The 18,828-nt window shown below is 37.1% G+C and overlaps 1 protein-coding gene across 4 annotated transcripts in view; it reads left to right on the top strand.

The window, feature by feature from the left end:
* The first annotated feature begins 6,084 nt into the window (after positions 1-6,084).
* The window catches only part of ICE2 (interactor of little elongation complex ELL subunit 2), a 65,441-nt gene continuing 52,697 nt past the window's right edge, over positions 6,085-18,828 (top strand). Inside the window, exons 1-6 of one of the 4 annotated variants that reach the window (XM_034993567.1) lie at positions 6,085-6,257; positions 6,977-7,117; positions 7,209-7,343; positions 9,310-9,414; positions 15,804-16,065; positions 17,148-17,267. In XM_034993567.1, the coding sequence (XP_034849458.1) occupies positions 7,303-7,343; positions 9,310-9,414; positions 15,804-16,065; positions 17,148-17,267 (528 nt within the window). In that variant the 5' untranslated portion in view covers positions 6,085-6,257; positions 6,977-7,117; positions 7,209-7,302. Of the gene's footprint in view, positions 6,258-6,439; positions 7,118-7,208; positions 7,344-9,309; positions 9,415-15,803; positions 16,066-17,147; positions 17,268-18,828 lie in introns of those variants that run through there. The other 3 variants (XM_034993564.1, XM_034993565.1, XM_034993566.1) reach the window with 3 other exon arrangements.

Raw genomic sequence — 18,828 nt, 5'->3', positions numbered from 1 at the left:
AAAGAAAGAAAGAAAGAAAGAAAGAAAGAAAGAAAGAAAGAAAGAAAAGAAAGAAAAGAAAGAAATGCAGAATTCTGGGCACCTTCCCAGACCTACTAAATCAGAATCTGCATTTTTGTAAGATCCCTAAGTGACTGGTTTGCATACTAAAGTTTGGGAAGTACTGGTCCGTAGTACAGTACTTTTTAAAAAATAATCCATTTGCTGAGGGAGAAATGTATAGAAGGATCAAGCTACCTTTTGGATCAGAGAAGTCAAAGAAAGAAGTTTTAACTTGTGAGATAATATCTATTGATTGGTCATAGCCACCAGAAATGCAGAATTGAGGATTCTCAGGCTGCTTGCTGTCTCAAAGAAGGATGCCATGACTGATTAGTGGTATCTGCCCTGATATATGGGAGGAGAGAAATCCTGAATGCATACCATACTTTGTTATCTTTGCTTTGGAAATCATTAAAATGGAATGTCAGAACTGATGCCAAACACTGTAAAAAATCTGACTTTACCTGAGCTGTCTTTGCCCTACCCCAGCCCAACCACCTCTTGAATAGATTATATAGGCGTAAACTAATAAATTTTAAATCAGCTAAGTATCACACTGTTTTCATGATGCAGAACACCTCATCATAAATTATTTTGAAAGTAATGTCAGGGACATCCAAATTATAAAATATCCTGAAGTCAGAATAAAGACAACTGCATTGGCATTTTCCTCCACACACATACTACAATACCTAAGTGTCTCTTGCACTCAGGAAAATAAATATTTGAACTGATCCCAGAAGTTGCTTCCTGTGACAGTCCCTAATCCTGCTTTTATTTCCAACTGCCTCAGAAGAGGAAGAATGAGATTATGCATGTGAAATATTTGTAGACTGTCAAGTTCTATATAATTATAAATATTCACCACATTCCAGTATCTCAGGAAATTGGAAATTAATGAAAATAATGGAGTTCAAGTTATGAAATCCATCACCTCCAGGCCTTTGGCCAAACCCATGCCTAAGCTCCTTCTGATAAAAACAATGGTTTACACTCACCTCTCCATCATGGATTAACTTGCCCAGCTTCAAGAGGGAACTATAACTGGAGCATAAGAGGGATTTCTTACCATTCTGTATATAATGATCTCATGGGAGAATTAGAAAGGAAAACAGATGTCAGGTTAATAACCTCTTGGGGAAAAGCAAAAGCAATAATCATAGTAAGACCTGACCACAGTGTGTCTTGGTTGGTACTGTTACTACTAAGCTTTGTCTCATGAGGCAAGATCAGTCTAGCCTCCCAAGATTAGACATCCACTTCTAATGTGCCCTTGGATCAAATGGACCAATGCAGAGCAGGACTCGGCTTCTCATGACAGGTCTGTGAAAAGACCATGTGCTGGGGAAGGTAACTGCTGATGTGCTGAGATGCAGCTCTGCAAAGTCCCTTTTGAACAAGAAACTGGAGTTGGGGCCCAGTACTGTTCAAAGCCATGGTCTAAAAGAGACCGTTAATATCATATAAGTCGCCAGAGACAAGAATAAAAACATTCTTGCCTAGGGGATTTCAGGAACATGGGAGAAAGCAGGGAATTTTTGTCAAGAGAACACGCCTGGATCCCAGAAGAATCATACTGATGGATCCTCAACTTTTCTTAAGGCAAGCCTAGACTCTCAATATTGGCAGAAGCCTACTGCTAAATTAACAGGCACTCTGTAATTTCACTGTATCACTAGCTGTGAGCTGGAGAAAAGTCCTTTTTTAATTTTCTAATGTCATTTATCTCTAGCCTTAATACATTGACTTAGCCTCTGGGTTGGTTGGTTTGTTTTTTTTTCTCCTCAGGAGGGGGACTATTGTCTCCAGTAAAATATAGTCATGTCTCAGCAATCCATTTATTGCTTATCCACTTGATGGGCTTCTCAAACAACATTTTTAATTCCAGGATGATTTCCTCTTTGTGGGGGAGAAGTTGCTTCAACTATTTATTGTTCTGTGCTTAGAGAACGAAAACTAATTTTAAGATTAGCCTCGCCCAAAATTATGATAGTAACCTCCTAACAAATCTCACATCCACCTTTTCTACCATTCTTTCTTTATCCCTCCAATAAAATACATACTGTATTCTAAAGACGAATCTAAATAATTGCTTGCTTATCTTACTTGAAATGATCTCTTCAGTCATCAGCCTCTCTCCCTCCCTCTGTGGGAGAGTTAAAGGCTCCCCATAAAAGACCAGCATTCAGCTGAACAGTTAGTTCTGGTTTATTTTGGTTTGTTTGTTTTTAATACAGAGACCATGTAATACAGGACACTATGAAATATACTTCACAAAATATCATCTTCTGAGTGGAAAATTTTGAACATGTTAGCCATTCTCCTCTGAAACAGGATAGCCTGGGCTGGAGCATTATGCTGGTTTTCAGGAGTAATGATAATTCCCTCCCTACTTGAAATACATTTATTGCTGAAAAGCCCGGTTTGAACAAACTACTCTTGGCAACAGTATTTCCCCCAATAGCTCTGAATCAATTCCTAGATCAAAACCTCTTTCCTAGAGAACTATTTCTGAATTCTCATTTTGAGAGGACCTCCTGGGTGATTTTAAGTTCATGAAATAATTCCCTGAGTGAAGTAGTTGCCACACAATAAACTCTCCAAGACTTAGCTCGTCCCAAATCAAGCAGAGGAAGCTCATTAGCTGAAGGGTAGGAAAATGACTTGGTTCTAATAAAAAATAGATGATCATGAATATTTCTCTGTCTTAACTTGGTCCACAAGAAGAAAGACACATCTGGAAGCAACTGTAATAACTTCATTTAGCCAGGTGGTTGCTGTTTTTAAGAGTTCTTTTTGAAATTTGGTTCAATGAAACATTTTATAAACTCAAAATAAGTACCTGCGGTTATAAATTCTTTTAAAATGAAATTGATTTCTCATTCAACTTCTGAGTTTGGTTTTCAGTTTAGCAAGAATGGAAAACCAGATCTTTCTTCTGCCTAAAAATCCACAGAATAAAATGGTACGATCACTTTGGAAAACAGTTAAACATAAATTTACATACAGTCCAACAATTCCACTCCTTGGTTTCTGCTCAAGAGAAATGAAAATACAACGTCACACAGAGATTGGTAAACAAATGCTCCTAACAACATGATTCATAATAGCCAAAAAGTGGAAACCATCTAATGTCTGTCAACTGTTGCATGGATAAACAAAATGAGGCATATCCATAAATGCACTACAATTTAGCAACAAAACACCTACTGCAACATGGATGATCTTAAAAAATATTCTGCCAAGAGAAAGAATCCGTATTGCGTAATTTCATTTATATGAAATGTCCAGAAAAGGCAAATCTATAGAGATGGAAAGCAGATTTGTGTTTGCCTAGGGCTGGAAGGTGGGAAGAGAGATTAACTGCAAAAAGGCACAAAGGATTTTTCAGGGTAATGGAATGTTTTAAAACTTGGCGGTGTTGACTGACGGTTGCAAGACTCCATACATTTACTAAAAATCAGTGAGTGATACAAATAAAATGGATGAATTTTATGATACATAGATTACACCTCAATAAAACTGTTTTTAAAGGTATGCCCACACAGACACACACAGGGAGACACACAGAGACACACATACATGCTGGTTTCTCCACCACCCAGAGAGTAAAGTCTGAAGTCCAAATTCTCTAACATAGCATGAAAACTCTATCCCCTTCTCCCTCTCCAGTCCAATGACCTTCATTTCCCACAAACACAACAGTGCAATAGATTTTCCCTTTCCCAGAACATGCGGTGCTGTTTCACATTTCTGCACTTTTTCCCCACCTGAAAACCCACAACCCCTTCTCTACCCAGGGAACTCCTACTCATCTTTCAAGACACAATGTCAGTTAAACTTCTCTGAAGTGGTACCTTAGCTGTCTCAATCAGAATAAGTTCCTTCCTCATCGTGTTCCCATAGAATCGATGTATGTGTATGTGTGCGTCTTATGTGTGTATGCGTGCATGTGTTGTATGTGTGTGTGTGTGTATACCATTTCTTATTTGTATTATAATCATTTGTTTACAATGCCACCTCCACTGTGGGTTTTTGTGTTTTTTTGGAAGGCAGAAAAAAAAAACCCTATATACTAATGGCTATTTTATGTTGAACATTTACTCTTTGCAATGTGCTTTTTACATGTTACTTCTAATCCTCATAACATCCCTGTAGGTGAGAAATTACTGTCTCCATTACCCAAATGAGGAAATCAAGGCTCAAAGAGGAGGTACAACATGTGTAGGATCACACTGGCAGTAAGCAGGAAAACTGAGATAAAACCCATATAAGCTAGACTCCAAAAATCCATGTACTTTTAACTAAAGTGCTTCTGGTTCACAAGTAGAACATAAAGAAGAAAGGATACATATATTTAACGTATTGTAATGGCAAGAGTTGTTAAGACCTGATTACTAGTATCCATTCTATCACTGATCATTTAATGTTGGAAAAGTCATTTGACAACCTGGGCCTCAGTTTCTTTATCAGGAAAATAAGAAGTTGGACTAGATAATCTCCAAAGTTCCTTCTGGTTCTAAAAATTCTGATTCTATGTGCCATCTTGCAACCACTGGAAATCATATATACCAAACCAGCGCACACTCTTTGATGATAATCTGTAATCTCAACACAGGCCATATCTGGTGATGTTACCATAATACACTACCATGGGCTGATCCCAGCAGCATAAGTGCTTGAACATTTCTTGTGCTATTTCTTAAGCAGCTGTTAAAGAGTAGGACAGGACTCCCAATTCTCTCTGACTGCATGCTTTATGAGATAGTACCCAACACTTGAACTTCTACACTGCCTTGATGTCCATCTCTGTCCTAGCACAGGCTGTCAACATTACTCACCTAATAAATGCTACCTGCACAGCACCAGGCATTGCTCCAGCTGATTTGCAAGTATTCACAAGTATTCTCCTAACCTGCCTCTTCCCTACAATTCATTCAATATATTGCCAGATAAAGTTTCCTGAAACGTAGAAACTCTCACTGTGTCATTCCTCTGCTGATAAGCAACTTCCACCCCCCAGCCCAGCATTCCATTTCTTATAAAGTCAGAATCCTAAGTCTGGCTTATATGTTCTGTGGTTTAGTCCCAATCTATTTTTCAAACCCTTTTCTTCTACCACTTTATAGTCCTTGCATTCCAGGCAAAATAAATTACCTAAGGGTCACTGTATTCAAGGGAGATTTTTAATAGAAGTATAATTTCTATGTAAACATAGTTTTAAACAATATCATAAATCACTGTAAAATTTAGAACATGCTTTCCTGCTAGCATACAAACTGGACTCTGTCCATGCAATAGGTTTATGCAGCTTCTTGTGCTGGTCTCTTTCTAGAATGCCCTTTCCCATCATCTACATATTTCAAATTCTTCAAATGACCTGCCATGTCAAGTGCCCAATGTGGTAACTGACATGTAAGTAAGTATTCAATACATATCTTTAGCTATTCAAAGCTGCTTTCTGTCCCTCTCACTAGTAATTTCTCTCCCTCTCTGAACTCATACAATCTCTCTCAAGGAGCTTACTAGTTTCTATTTTGTTTTATATTATTTAATGTGAATGAGAATCCCAATGATCAAAAGCTCTTGGAGAAAAGGGTATTGGGTCTTAGTTCTATGTGTACCCAGCACCAAACACAATTATAAGTGCTCAATAAATATTTCTTTAATGAACGAAAATAAAATTAGTGGGAGCCACCAGAGTGGCTGACATCTGGAAATGGAGTGGGGATGGAGTGGAGGTGCTATTATGTGCCAAGTACCATGCTGAGCACAACTTCATCCATTATTTCATTTACTCCTTTAAAAAACCCTAAGTAGGTGCTAATAATATCTCCATCTTACAGATGAGGAAACAGGGTTAGGGAAACTAAGACATTTGCCTAGGTCAAACCAAGTCTGTTTGGGTCTTCCCAGTACTGTACTTGTCGGCTGTCCCTCTTCTAATCTTTCATCACCTCAAGGATGTTTCTAGGACAACACAAACTGCGGGGCGAGCCGCGCAGTTTCCTGATGAATCCCCGGAGCGCGGGAGTGAAGAGCGCACGGACCCCGCCCGCCGCGTCGCTGGTGACGTCATTACGCAGGGCCGAGGCGGCGCGGCCACGTCCTTTAAATAAGGCCTTCCGAGGGCGCGCGCGACAGTGTGAGGAGTGGGGTGGAGCGTGTGTGGAGTGGGGGCCGCGGCCCGGGTCAGAGCCGCCGCGGACCACGAGGTGGGAGGAAAGGATGCCTTGCAGCCGAGACGCGGAAGGGAGGGCGCTGCCTTGCAGGCGGGCACGCGCGTGAGGGTGGGAGGAGGGAACATGGCGGCCCCTTCGGTCGGGCCAGGACCCTGCGCTCCAGGTTTTGGCGCGGCCCCCTCCCTCTGGCTTTGCTCGCCCCTTTACTTGCCTTACTGGAACCTTGTTTCTCCTACCGTCCCTTTTCCCTCAGCCATTCCTTTTGTCTTCATCAACTCTCCCTCCCCAGCCCCAGATGATGCCATAATGTGAGAGGGGGATTATGTGGGGGCAGGTCAGGCCCGTCAGGTACTGAGAGACCGACTTCTAAATTTGACTGCTAGTTTCTCACATACCACTTTATCAGTACGTTTGGGATGACAGGAGAAGCACAGAACATAGAGTGGTCAAATCAGATTTGCAGTCCTGGTGATTCCTCTGATTCTGTGAAATGTCATTTAAGTCACCTGGACCTCAGTCTCCTCAAAAGTGAGGTTCTTTTTGAAAGATTCTTGATATCCAGAGAGTTTTTGTCCAGCATTGCTTGCCAGAATTTGTCCCATAGCCGTGTATGGTTGGGAAAACGGAAGCAAGGTTTGGGCAGTAAGGGAATAGAGGGGAGCTGAGTTAAGACTTAACAGCCCCATGCCCTTAAGTGATGTAGTATGTAAGCAATGAGAACACCATTCAGTTTTGACTCTTTATTTCCACAGTGAGTGTCCTGAAAGTTATGTTACCGGAGTAAGTTAAATGGAAAAGGATTCCTACATCAGCATTGCTGTTCTGCTACAAAGAACCTTGGGGATATTCATCTGTGTGCTGTATTCTGTTTTAGGTGTCCCTGTCAGTTGAGGGTAGGTGTTACAGGTTCTTCCACACCTAAGTTAACAGCCCCTGGCCCAGCCAGTCACCCGCTTTTGATCTTGACCTTTTGTTTTTCCTCAGTTGAGTGTAGATTCTGGAGAAATTTTGCCTCCGCTGGAGTCTGCACTGCGAGGCAGCAGAATTGTGAGCTAGAGTGAAGCAGAAATCTAGGAATATGACCTCCATGATGGCCATGGGTGAACCAAGGCTGAACTGGTGAGTTATGTCTGTTTGAAATCTAAAGAGGAATGAAGTGGGACTGGCGGCTGGATGAGGAAAGGAGGGTTTCTGGCCTGGAGAGATTTGGAGGAAACAAAAAGAAGATACGAGTTCAGTGGCTCAGAATGTACCCTGGTCTTACCTTCACATACTGAGCACTTTTGAGTCATAGCTGATTGCACTTCCTCTCCTAAAATGACAAAAGTTCATCACTCAGATTACTACTAGGTATAACCCCATCATGTATTTATTATTTATTGTTGGTCTCTTAGTGAAGGAGAGAGGCTAGAATTCTCTTGCGTCCAAGAACCTTGCCCATTTCTGTACAGCTAATAGAAAGACCCTCTTTCTAATAGACAAGCTTCATTTTGTTATATTAGAATCTACATCAAGTGATAATATAAATGCATAGACTGTGTTTTAGAAGTGTATGAGAACTTCACAAATAGCACACTTGGTAGGTGTAGTTTTGTAGGGATCTAATACATGTGCTGTTTTAAATCAATTTAACACAAATTTACTGAGCATCCACTCTTTGCTAGACAAAGAGAATACTAAAGTTATAAGAGATTACAAAGATGGTTTAAATAGTACCTGACTCATAAGATTCAATCAATATGAGCTCAATAAGTACTTTTTTTTATATTGCCAACAGTGCTCCCTTACCCCAAGGAGCTCATTGCCTTTGAGCCCATGAATTTGTTTTTGTATGATATGCAAAAATCTTGTAACTTAATGAGCTTTCACAGATACAGTACCATAACAAGTAATAAGAAATTACACTGTTGCATAGCAAGTAAGACATTCTAATTTTTATCATTTATACTTTAACCATAGTTGTGGGTTTTTTGATAAACACCTTTAAAAACAATGAGTATGGAGCAAGTATGCTAAACTTTTCTGTTTTGGGAATGGGCCAGCCAGAAGTTACCATTTAATGGATTGTTCTGTTGTAAGTTTTAGGAGGTGTATACATTTATGCTCCTTGTCATAAAGAACGTGTTCAGATGCAGGACAGATGCTCTTAAATGCTATTTACATTGTGAAACCAAATGTAGTTTACAGCCCTTGGAAGTACCTTTTCCCACAGAATCTTAATAATCTTTGTCCTTTCTAGGTTATGGTTCTCATTAGTTTTTTTTTTTTTTTAAGATTTTATTTATTTATTTGACAGAGACATAGTGAGAGAGGGAACACAAGCAAGGAGACTGGTAGAGGGAGAAGCAGGCTTCCCGCAGAGCAGGGAGCCCGATGTGGGGCTCGATCCCAGCACCCTGGGATCATGACCTGAGCCGAAGGCAGACGCTTAATGACTGAGCCACCCAGGCACCGCGGTTCTCATTGTTTTTAATTCCTTCAACCAGCATTTATTGGTTCCTCACAATGGTTCCACCACTGACTATAATGTGTTAGTCTCTAATTATGATGTTATGGAAAATCATATAAGACCTTACAAGTGGTTTTAGCAGAGGCACACCATTCATCACATTTGCCAAGTTAATGAAAATAGGTAGGATATTTAGTCTTTGTAGTGTCTCGTGACCTGGCACAATAATGCATGAAACAAAACTAAGTTGAGAAACATTTTCTTTCAGCAACCAAACATCTTAATGTTATACCACAGAGCCTGAGGTGAGCCCTGCCCCTGACAGAATCTTATTGTACCTCAGTCTTTTCTATCTTTAACTCTTAAGTATTTCTGATATTTAATTGGGTATTAATGGGAAAAGCAAGGCTGATTATTTGAACTGGAGAATTTCAGAATGAGCCTAGGCTAAAAGCTATCCAAGTAAAACATCTAAACTCAAACATCTGATATATGAAATTAAAATTATTAAGAGGTGATTGTCTAGGAAAGGGGCTATGGGGGCATGTAGTTGTAAACTACACTTGTACCATTATGCTGCTTAGTCTAGCATGAGATTTTGAATTGTCGAAATAAGTAAGTTACTTTGTTTCACAGGGATGTTTCCTCAAAAAATGGCCTTAAGACATTTTTCTCTCGAGAAAATTATAAAGACCATTCCATGGCTCCAAGTTTAAAAGAACTATGTGTTTTATCTAACAGGTAATATATTTATTTATTTGGTTGTTTATTTTCATATTTGTTATTTTTCTCTCAATTGAAGTTTTATATCTGTATCCACTATTAAACATTCAAAGTATAAAAATGTAAAAATTAGAAAATGGAAGAACCCAGTACCCAAGGATGACTAGTCTTTGGTATATGTGTATTTATATATATAGGTATAGATATAGATATATATAAACAAATCTTTTTGGACCTTTCTCCACATAGATATAAAAACAAAAATGAGATCATACTATAAATAATATTAAATACTATAAAACTGTTTTGCAGTTTGCTTTTTCATTTAAAATAATATTTCAAGTATCTTTCCATGCCTCTCTATATAGCTGAATCTTCTTAATTGTTACATAATGCTTCATTATGTAGATATACTTTCAATTCATTTACCTAGTCTGATGTTGCAAAATGTGTTCCCCTTTTTTTTACTATAAACAATACATTGATGAAATTCTTGTAATAATTTTTATAAGATAAATTCATAGAAATTGAATTGTTCAGTCAGATGGCATATGCATTTTATATTTTAATAGATACTGCCAAATTGCCAGAGATTTTTTTCCCTCAGATATGAACATGCCTATTGAATGATAATTTTCCCTTCTCACTGTTTGCCTGCCTGTAACTGCTCTTCTTTCCTTTGTGATTGGCTATTTCTATTCTATTGTGGGTGAGTCTTGAAACCAAGTAATTGGGTTTACTAGAATGGACTGTAAATATGACAAGTGAGGAATTGGGCAGCTTCTCTAGAGGAGCTCAACATTTACTTTCATCCTTCTCCACTTGTTTTGCAATTGAGGAAGTATATTTCCAGCCTCTGTTTGGAATGGGTCCCCATCTGTTCCTGCCTTCTCAGTACCCTTTCTGTCAATTAGCATCTCTTCCTACTGCTATATTTTCATTCTCTCTTGATCGGTGTTTAAAGGTGCTCAAGTTTTTCCTGTCTCAATCCCTGGACTCCATTGTTACTTTCTTACCTCTTCTGTTATTTGTACTTAGATTTCTTTAAAAACTTGTATGTTTTTGCTAGGAGGAAACTATAAGACATGCAAAAAATGTTTAACAAAATGGCAATAATAATAAGTCCCTCCCTGTCAATAATTACTTTAAATGAATTAAACTGTCCAGTCAAAAGACAGATTGGGAGAATGGATTAATAAAACAGGATAAAACACTTTACTGCACATCTCACTACATTTGCTTTCACTGAACTTCCCACTCTAATCTGGCCTCCACCCTCACTAGTCTACTAAAACTGCCTCTCTCAAGATCATCAGTGACCTCTCGACTATAAAGATATCTCACTCTCCTAGTTTTCTGGTGATGGTGGTATTTCTGTCTCTTTTACCATCTTCATTTTCACGCTTGCCATACTGGCTCATTATATTCTCTGGAGCTTTTAAGAAATACTGATTTTGTACTCTCAACCTATGCTTTTGAATCTGAACCTTTAAGGATGTCTGTGGAATCAATTAATTGACCGCACTGATAGTCATTTAGGTTGTTTCCATTCCTTTCCTATTAAAACACTGAGCATCCTTTTATGCTATCCTTATATGCTGATAATATAAGTAGGATAAATCATATAAGAGGAGGCATGTATATGTTTTTTTGTTTTTTTTAAAGATTTTATTTATTTATTTTTTATTATTTTTTTTAAGATTTTATTTATTTATTTGAGACAGAGAGAATGAGAGACAGAGAGCATGAGAGGGAGGAGGGTCAGAGGGAGAAGCAGACTCCCCGCCGAGCAGGGAGCCCGATACGGGACTCAATCCCAGGACTCCAGGATCATGACCTGAGCCGAAGGCAGTCGCTTAACCAACTGAGCCACCCAGGCGCCCAGATTTTATTTATTTATTTGACAGAGAGAGACACAGCGAGAGAGGGAACACAAGCAGGGGGAGTGGGAGAGGGAGAAGCAGGCTTCCCGCAGAGCAGGGAGCCTGATGCGGGGCTAGATCCCAGGACCTTGGGATCATGACCCGAGCTGGAGGCAGACGCCCAACGACTGAGCCACATAGATACTACCAGAGTGCCATTAGAAACATTTTTTAAAAAGTGCTTTTTTGATTCATCAGATGAATAAATAAATTCACATAAAAGCAAGTAGATGTTGTAGTAAAGAGGCGATTTTAAAAGCAACATTCTTACCTAAGTGCATAATTGTAATGTCTTTGCTAATACCACCTATAGAAGGTTGAGTAGATCCCATATAAATGCATCTGTGGATTTTTAAAGCTATTTTTTTATTCAACTTAGACCATTTCTTGAGGATACCAATTTCTTTTTTTAATTTCTTAAAACTTACTATCAAATAAAGAATTGCCTTTGTTTATTGGAATCAAAGAATGCCTACCAATTCTAGTATCCTGCAAGGGGAGGGTAAAAATGTATATCTTTACAACTTTTTTTAAAGGTAAAAGGAACATGTATCTTTAAAAAAACCAAAAAACAAAAACTTTTCACCACTCTATATACTTTTATCTCAGCCTTCATCTTTTCAGACTAAAAATTTTTAATACTAATCTTCATCCTGCCACTGCTTCTTATTTATTTTAATGGTTCTTCTCAAGTTTAGCTCTAGTCAGCATGTCGTAGGTGTGGGTTATAGTCTGAATTATGTAAGGGAGATGACATCTTGCTGGCAATTGGTACAGCTTCTAAAATATTTTCTTCTTAGAATATCCTTTAGATTTCTGTATAGCACAAAATAATAGTATAGTTTACCTTTTGGCATAGGAAAAATAAAGATATAAGGCATTGATTTCATATGTTTTTAGTCTTTTTTGCTCACATTAAATTTTATTAAGTTTTGTTAAGGAATGGATTTTCAGACTATTAATTTACGGATATTTTCTTGATGGAAAAATTAGAAAAAAATGTAAAATTTTTATTAACCCTAATTTTGTGTTTTTTGTGTTCTCTAACATTTGGGAAAATACTTCTAATTACTCTGCTTTCTGCAATAGGAGGTTTTTATTCAACCCTTCTCCCTCTACTGGAAGGTAAACATTTACCTTTTTTTAAATTAAAATTTTGGTTGTAGACACTTATAACTGAGTTTTGAGCCAACAATGGGGAAAGTAGCTTCAAATAAAAATTATGAAATTTCAACATGTTTAATATAGAAAACTATAAATCAAATTTAGGAGGTACAGGTAGACTTTAGATGGGGGCTAGAAGCACCATTTCCAAATGCCACTTAAAGAAGCCACCCAAACCAGTAGACTTAAAGCGTAGGAGACTAAAAGTTTGAATTCTGCCTTTTTTTTTTTTTTTTTTTAGAAACGTTAAGCCAAAAAAGAGAATGGGTGGTTGACAAAAGGAAGGGGGAATACTTCAAACCATCAACTAAAATAAAGTATAATGCTGTAAGTGTGGATAGAGAAACCCTGTCAGATGCTTTTGGCTTGCACCCTGATGAAGATTTTGACAGCACTGCACTCAGAAATGATCTTGATGTGCTGCCATTTCATTCTTTGCTGAATGTAGCCAATTTAAACTGCTAGAATTTCTTGACATTCCTACTCTGGCATATCTGAGTCAGCATCTTGTTGCTGCAGCAGCTTAATTAAATTTGCCAGTTTGTGCCACAAGGACAGACATATTCTCATATTCAGAGAGACAGCTGTGAAGCAGTATTGTTAAGAGCTGCGGACACAATGCTGTTAGGTTTGAATAGCTCTCAAGACATTTTCTAGTGAGAAATCAATTTGCTGTAATACATTTCTCCCAAGATCAGCAGTTAATATTCATTTTGTTAACCTAAAATATGCTTATTTTTATACAGTTATTGGAGAAACTTTAGTAGCTAAGTATGTCTTCTTTCACCTGTATTATTTTCAGAGCCAAGTTAAGCATCCTTAATTTAATTTCCAAAATTCTTTTCCCATTCACTAACCAGCTCTCTTGATTAGTTTTCCATCTTTAGTTTAGCTCTTTAAGGGTGGGGCTGGATATTTTGCTTAATTTGGGGGCCTTAACTTTTTTCCTAAGAATCTTGGCACTTTTACCGTAATTATTCTAGTATTATAGAGCTGATTTAAAACAAATTATCGGTAGTTTTGGATGGGGTGCAGCCTTTATCGAGACACATATCTAGATTGATAATTCTCAGCCTTATCAGACCAACACCCTCCCACTTTTCATTACAAATATGTATGAGAAATAATATAACTCCTTTGCTAGCCCGAATTAAAATTCATAGATAATAATACTTTAAAAATGTCTCAGATATGTAAATGCGAAATCAAAGGAAATAATTTATACTATTTATTTTAATATGTAAATGCATAGATACTACTGTACTAGAAGATATAATGAAGTAGGCAGATGCACCAGCTAAAATGAACAAGGTTGGATTTTTTTTTAAGATTTTATTTATTTGAGAGAGAGAGCGGGGGGAGTGGCAGAGGGAGAGGGAGAAGCTGACTCCCTGCTGAGCAGGGACCCAGATGCAGGGCTCGATTCTGATCCCATCCCCAGGACTCAGATCATGACCTGAGCTGAAGGCAGACGCTTTACCAACTGAGCCACCCAAGCACCCCAACAAGGTTGGATTTAAGAGAAGTTAACATGAACTATGCCATAGAAGAATCATAAAAATAAAAGAGAATAAAATGTATTGTTAGGATAAGTAATAACAGACCAGATTTGTTTGTATATGATTAAAAGAAAGCCTAAAGGAACCTTTGAAAGTTGTGTAGTATACTCTCATACATTACATTACAGGCAGCTAGTATTTCTCATCTCTTCGTGCCTTTAATTCTCCCCTTCTTTTTTGACAACCCAGATGCAACCACGGTCTTCTAAAATTCCCTAAAGAAATTAATACTGTCACAATTGAGCCCCTCCCCATTCTCCCTCTTTTTTTTTTTTTTTTAGGTTTTATTTATTTGACAGAGAGCACAAGCAGGGGGAACAGCAGGCAGGGGCAGAGGGAAAAGCAGGCTCCCCGCTGAGCTGAGCAAGGAGCCTGATGCGGGACTCCATCTAAGGACCCTGAGATCATGACCTGAGCAGAACGCAGACACTTAGCCAACTGAGCCACCCAGCCATGCCCCCCCACCCCCGCCCCGCTTCTCTTCTCTCTCTTAATCCCTGATCATGTTATCCTTAGGATTCTTGGTCACCTATTCAGTAAGTTCAGTTTGGAAACCTGAGATCTCCATAGTTACACTCTATTGATATACATATATACATATTTACTTATCTTTCTTCCCCATTTATTTGTCTGATCCACTTGATTGTAAAGTTTTAGAGAGTAGAGACTGTATTGTTCCCATGTCCAGCACAAGGCTGACACATGGTAGTCACTTAGTAAATATTAATGAATGGGGGATGAAGAATGAATCAGCAGACCTCCATCCTTCTCATTAATTTCCCTTCTCTTATGTTACTGTTGTTTAATTTGGAACTAAATCATAGGGAACACTTACTGTGGTGGAAATTAGAATTGTGGAGGCTAAGGAAGTGTAGTTGTGTGTGTATGTATGTATTTGTGTACTTAAAACTTATTAAAAATGTAGATTACTACAATTGAATACTAGGAATAGTGACAAATTATGAACAAGATAAGAACTTTGTATTCATGTACCTCACTATTGCAGAAAGGTGATTTTTTTTTTTTTTTTTTTTAGAAATTGGGGATATCTTTTCATAAATATGGTAACAGGTTCTCTAGTTACTACTTTCTCCTCTAGTGCATTTCTTTGTAGATGTGCCACATTTTCTCTTTTGCATTCATTCAAAGCATAAAGACATTTCCATGGACTCAGCCATGTATGAGTGATAGAGGATTGTTCAACTTTTCTAAAACCACTATTGCTTCCATAAAATATGGCACACAGTGTTCGAATTTTCTTTTTAAATCTTGAGATAATTAAAGGAAACTAGAAAATATAGAATCTCAATTTGTGAACCTGTGACCTAAGCATATCCTGCTTTTAGTGGCTTTTGTTCACCATATTAACTAATACATCTTACTGAAGAACTTAAGCTTTTGAAAACAACTTGCATTGTAATAAAGGTGAACATGAAATACTTGCATCTATAATGGCAAGAGCAGTTTTCCTCTTTGAATAAAGGGGGAAAAGTTCCAAATTGAATAACTTGTCTCAGGATTTTGCCTCTTCCTCTCTGTCAGATAATTGAAGGTAAACTTGTAGTATGATCCTATCCTGCAGAATACTTAATTTACACCAAATGGCTAAACATCAAAATGCAGGTGGCAGAGTTAGATAATAATCCAGAATTTACTATGTTAATCATGCTATATTCTCCCTGGTGATTGAGAATCATGAAGTTCCATGATAGTAATCTTCATGTGAAAAGCACATATTTCTAAATTGTATTTTTTTTTCCAGACGTATAGGAGAAAATTTGAATGCATCAGCAAGTTCTGTAGAAAATGAGCCGGCAGTTAGTTCAGCAACTCAAGCAAAGGAAAAAGTTAAAACCACAGTTGGAATGGTTCTTCTTCCAAAACCAAGAGTTCCTTATCCTCGTTTCTCTCGTTTCTCACAGAGAGAGCAGAGGAGTTATGTGGACTTGTTGGTTAAATACGCAAAAATTCCTGCAAATTCCAAAGCTGTTGGAATAAATAAAAATGACTACTTGCAGTACTTGGTATGTATTCTATTCTTCAGCTTCAGTAAACAGTATTTAAAAGTTAGGAAGTATTTTAACTTTGCTTTTATGTTTCTGGGTGCAGTTGTATTAACAAAAATGGAAAATTTAAGGAGTTTAATTGACAGAGCATTGGTGCTTTCATTCTTTTGTTGGTTCTGTTATAGTTCAGGCATTTTGCTCTGGTTCTGAGCATATTTCACTCCAGTTCATCTTAAGTACTAGCAGAACAATTTTACATTGCTCACTGAACCAATTTTAAGTTTTTGTTTGATTAATTAGTAGTTTCAAGTTCTCAATTATATAAATGATGCTGTGTTGAACATCTTGGTTGCAAACTCTTTGTTCATATCTATAATTGTTTCCTTAAGATAAATTCTTAAAAATAAAATGGCCAGATCAAAAACTATACATATTTTTTGAGGCCTAGGTCTGCATTTACACATGGGAAAATTGTTATGCACAAAGTTTAAGCCAGTTTGTACCACTATTGCATGAAAGTTTTCTTTAAAAAAAAACCAAAAAACAAAAAAACTTCACTAACCCTGGATATTACCTTTTTGCCTCTAATTTGATATGGAAAAAATGGTGATGCCTTGTTTTATATTAATTTACAGTGTTTACTAATGAAAATAAGCCATTTCCATGTGTTCATAAGCCATTTCTATTTCTTTTGTAACTTGCCTATTCATGTTGTTTGCACATTTTTCCATTTGAATGTTTGTCTTTTATGTTAATTAAGAGCATTTTGTGGAAAAGCTTATTAATTCCTAAATAGGTAGTGTGATATTAGTCATTTGCTCTTTTTACAGAGTTAGGTTTTTTTTTTAAATTGAAGTGTAGTTGATAGGCAATATTGTATTAGTTTCAGGTGTTCCACATAGTGATTCAAGATTTATATACATTTTGGAGTTTTTAATAAGTTTGTCATTATTATATAACAGTGTTTACTCTTTCTCTGATTTCTGCTTTGGATAGAGACTTTAATTAGTCTTTAAGTCCAAATTATTAGAGCAGTGATTGAGAAGTGATTGTTTTTAATCAAGCTTATTCCATGACATGTCTACTTTTTTAAAAATCAGGATATGAAAAAACATGTGAATGAAGAAGTTACTGAATTCCTAAAGTTTTTGCAGAATTCTGCAAAGAAATGTGCACAGGATTATAACATGCTTTCTGATGATGCTCGTCTCTTCACGGAGGTAAAAAAAAAAAAAAATCATTTATTTAAACTGGCGAGTAATAGGCAATAACAGCATTTAAAATGTGTGATGATCCTGCCACAATCATATAAAGATCTCAGTATTATCAATTTAGAGACCAAATTGTGTGTAGGTCTTTTATTCAGCATGTATTTTAATAATGAAAATACTAGCACCTCAAAATCATATACACTAGTAGAATACTCATATTTGTTTTTTTTATTCTACTGATCCAACTACCAAATTTGAATTATATTTTATTCACATGGATGGTTTGATCTGATGCACTGATGTTCCTTGTGAGAGAATGGGTGTTTAAGGAGTTACCTTGGTCCTTAAAAATCTGAATGGTCATTTAGTACTTAGTCATATAAATTTGTGTTTGTTATCTTCATGGTAACCAGCTACCAAATGGAAGAATTTCAACTGTGAGTTCATTTTTTGATACTTAGATCATTCATACAAATGTATTAGCAAAGCATGTAAACCACTATACTTTGTACCCTACCATCATTCAGTAGGCTTAGGAGAAATTCAAAATACACTATTTAAATGGTAACTATTAAAATGTATTATTGTATTAGAGTTTATCTACAAACACCAACATCAGTATGAATTTTTTTGAAGTCTTTAAAACTAATCATTCTATGCAGCCGTGTGATCCGCTTGACACTACTGAACTCTACATGTAAAATGGTTAAGATAGTAAGTTTCATGTGTATTTTACCACAATTCAAAACAAAACAAAACAACTGGTCCCTATAATTTAGGGGCAGCAAAGGATATTAATTTTACCATTTTTTAAACATATTTTAAGGTGAAATTTTGGTGTTAATATGAACCAGAAGAATGATTCTTCTAAACAAATGGAAGAATTGCATTTTTATTTTCTCTGAATCTACATATGGTATACTCAAACCAAGTGTCCTATTTTTCCATATGGAAAAGGAATTGTAGCTGTTCCTATTTTAATAGTGCCTTTGAAGGGACCAGAATGATGGTTCTAAAACGTAAGTCATATCCCCTCATGTCACTGGTTTAAAATGGTTTCTCAGTTCACTTAGAAAGAGAGGGCAAAAAAAAAAAAAAGAAAGAAAATTAAAAAAAAAAAAGAGGATATTTACAAAGTTGTACAATGCCCTCATGATCACCCTCCCTCAACCACCGCCCCCCAAGCCCAGCCTGCTTCATCTTCTACATAGCTCCCTCTCAGTTCTCCTCCAGTCTACTGGCCTCTTTGTGTTACTTGAATACTCCAAGCATGGTCCTGCTTTAAGGACTTAGGCTCTTCCCATCTTTCTGGCAAGCTGTTCCCCAGATAAGTGCATGGATTAGTTCCTTGATTTAAGTCTCTCACTGTTCAGATGCCAACTATCAATAAGGATATCCCTAATTACCCTGTAACAAATAACATCACTTTCAGGGTTCCCTTTATCATGTTTTATTCTTTTTTATTGTCTTTCCCCACAACACCTATACATAAGTGCTTTTTTTTTTTTTTTAATATTTTATTTGTTTGACAGAGAGAGACACAGCGAGAGAGGGAACACAAGCAGGGGGA

Source organism: Mirounga leonina, unplaced genomic scaffold, assembly GCF_011800145.1.
Source record: "Mirounga leonina isolate KUSES-001 unplaced genomic scaffold, KU_Mleo_1.0 Mir_91, whole genome shotgun sequence".
NCBI classification, from domain to species: domain Eukaryota; kingdom Metazoa; phylum Chordata; class Mammalia; order Carnivora; family Phocidae; genus Mirounga; species Mirounga leonina.
The sequence above is the reverse complement of the archived record's forward strand: the minus strand, read 5'-3'. Positions and strand labels throughout refer to the sequence as shown.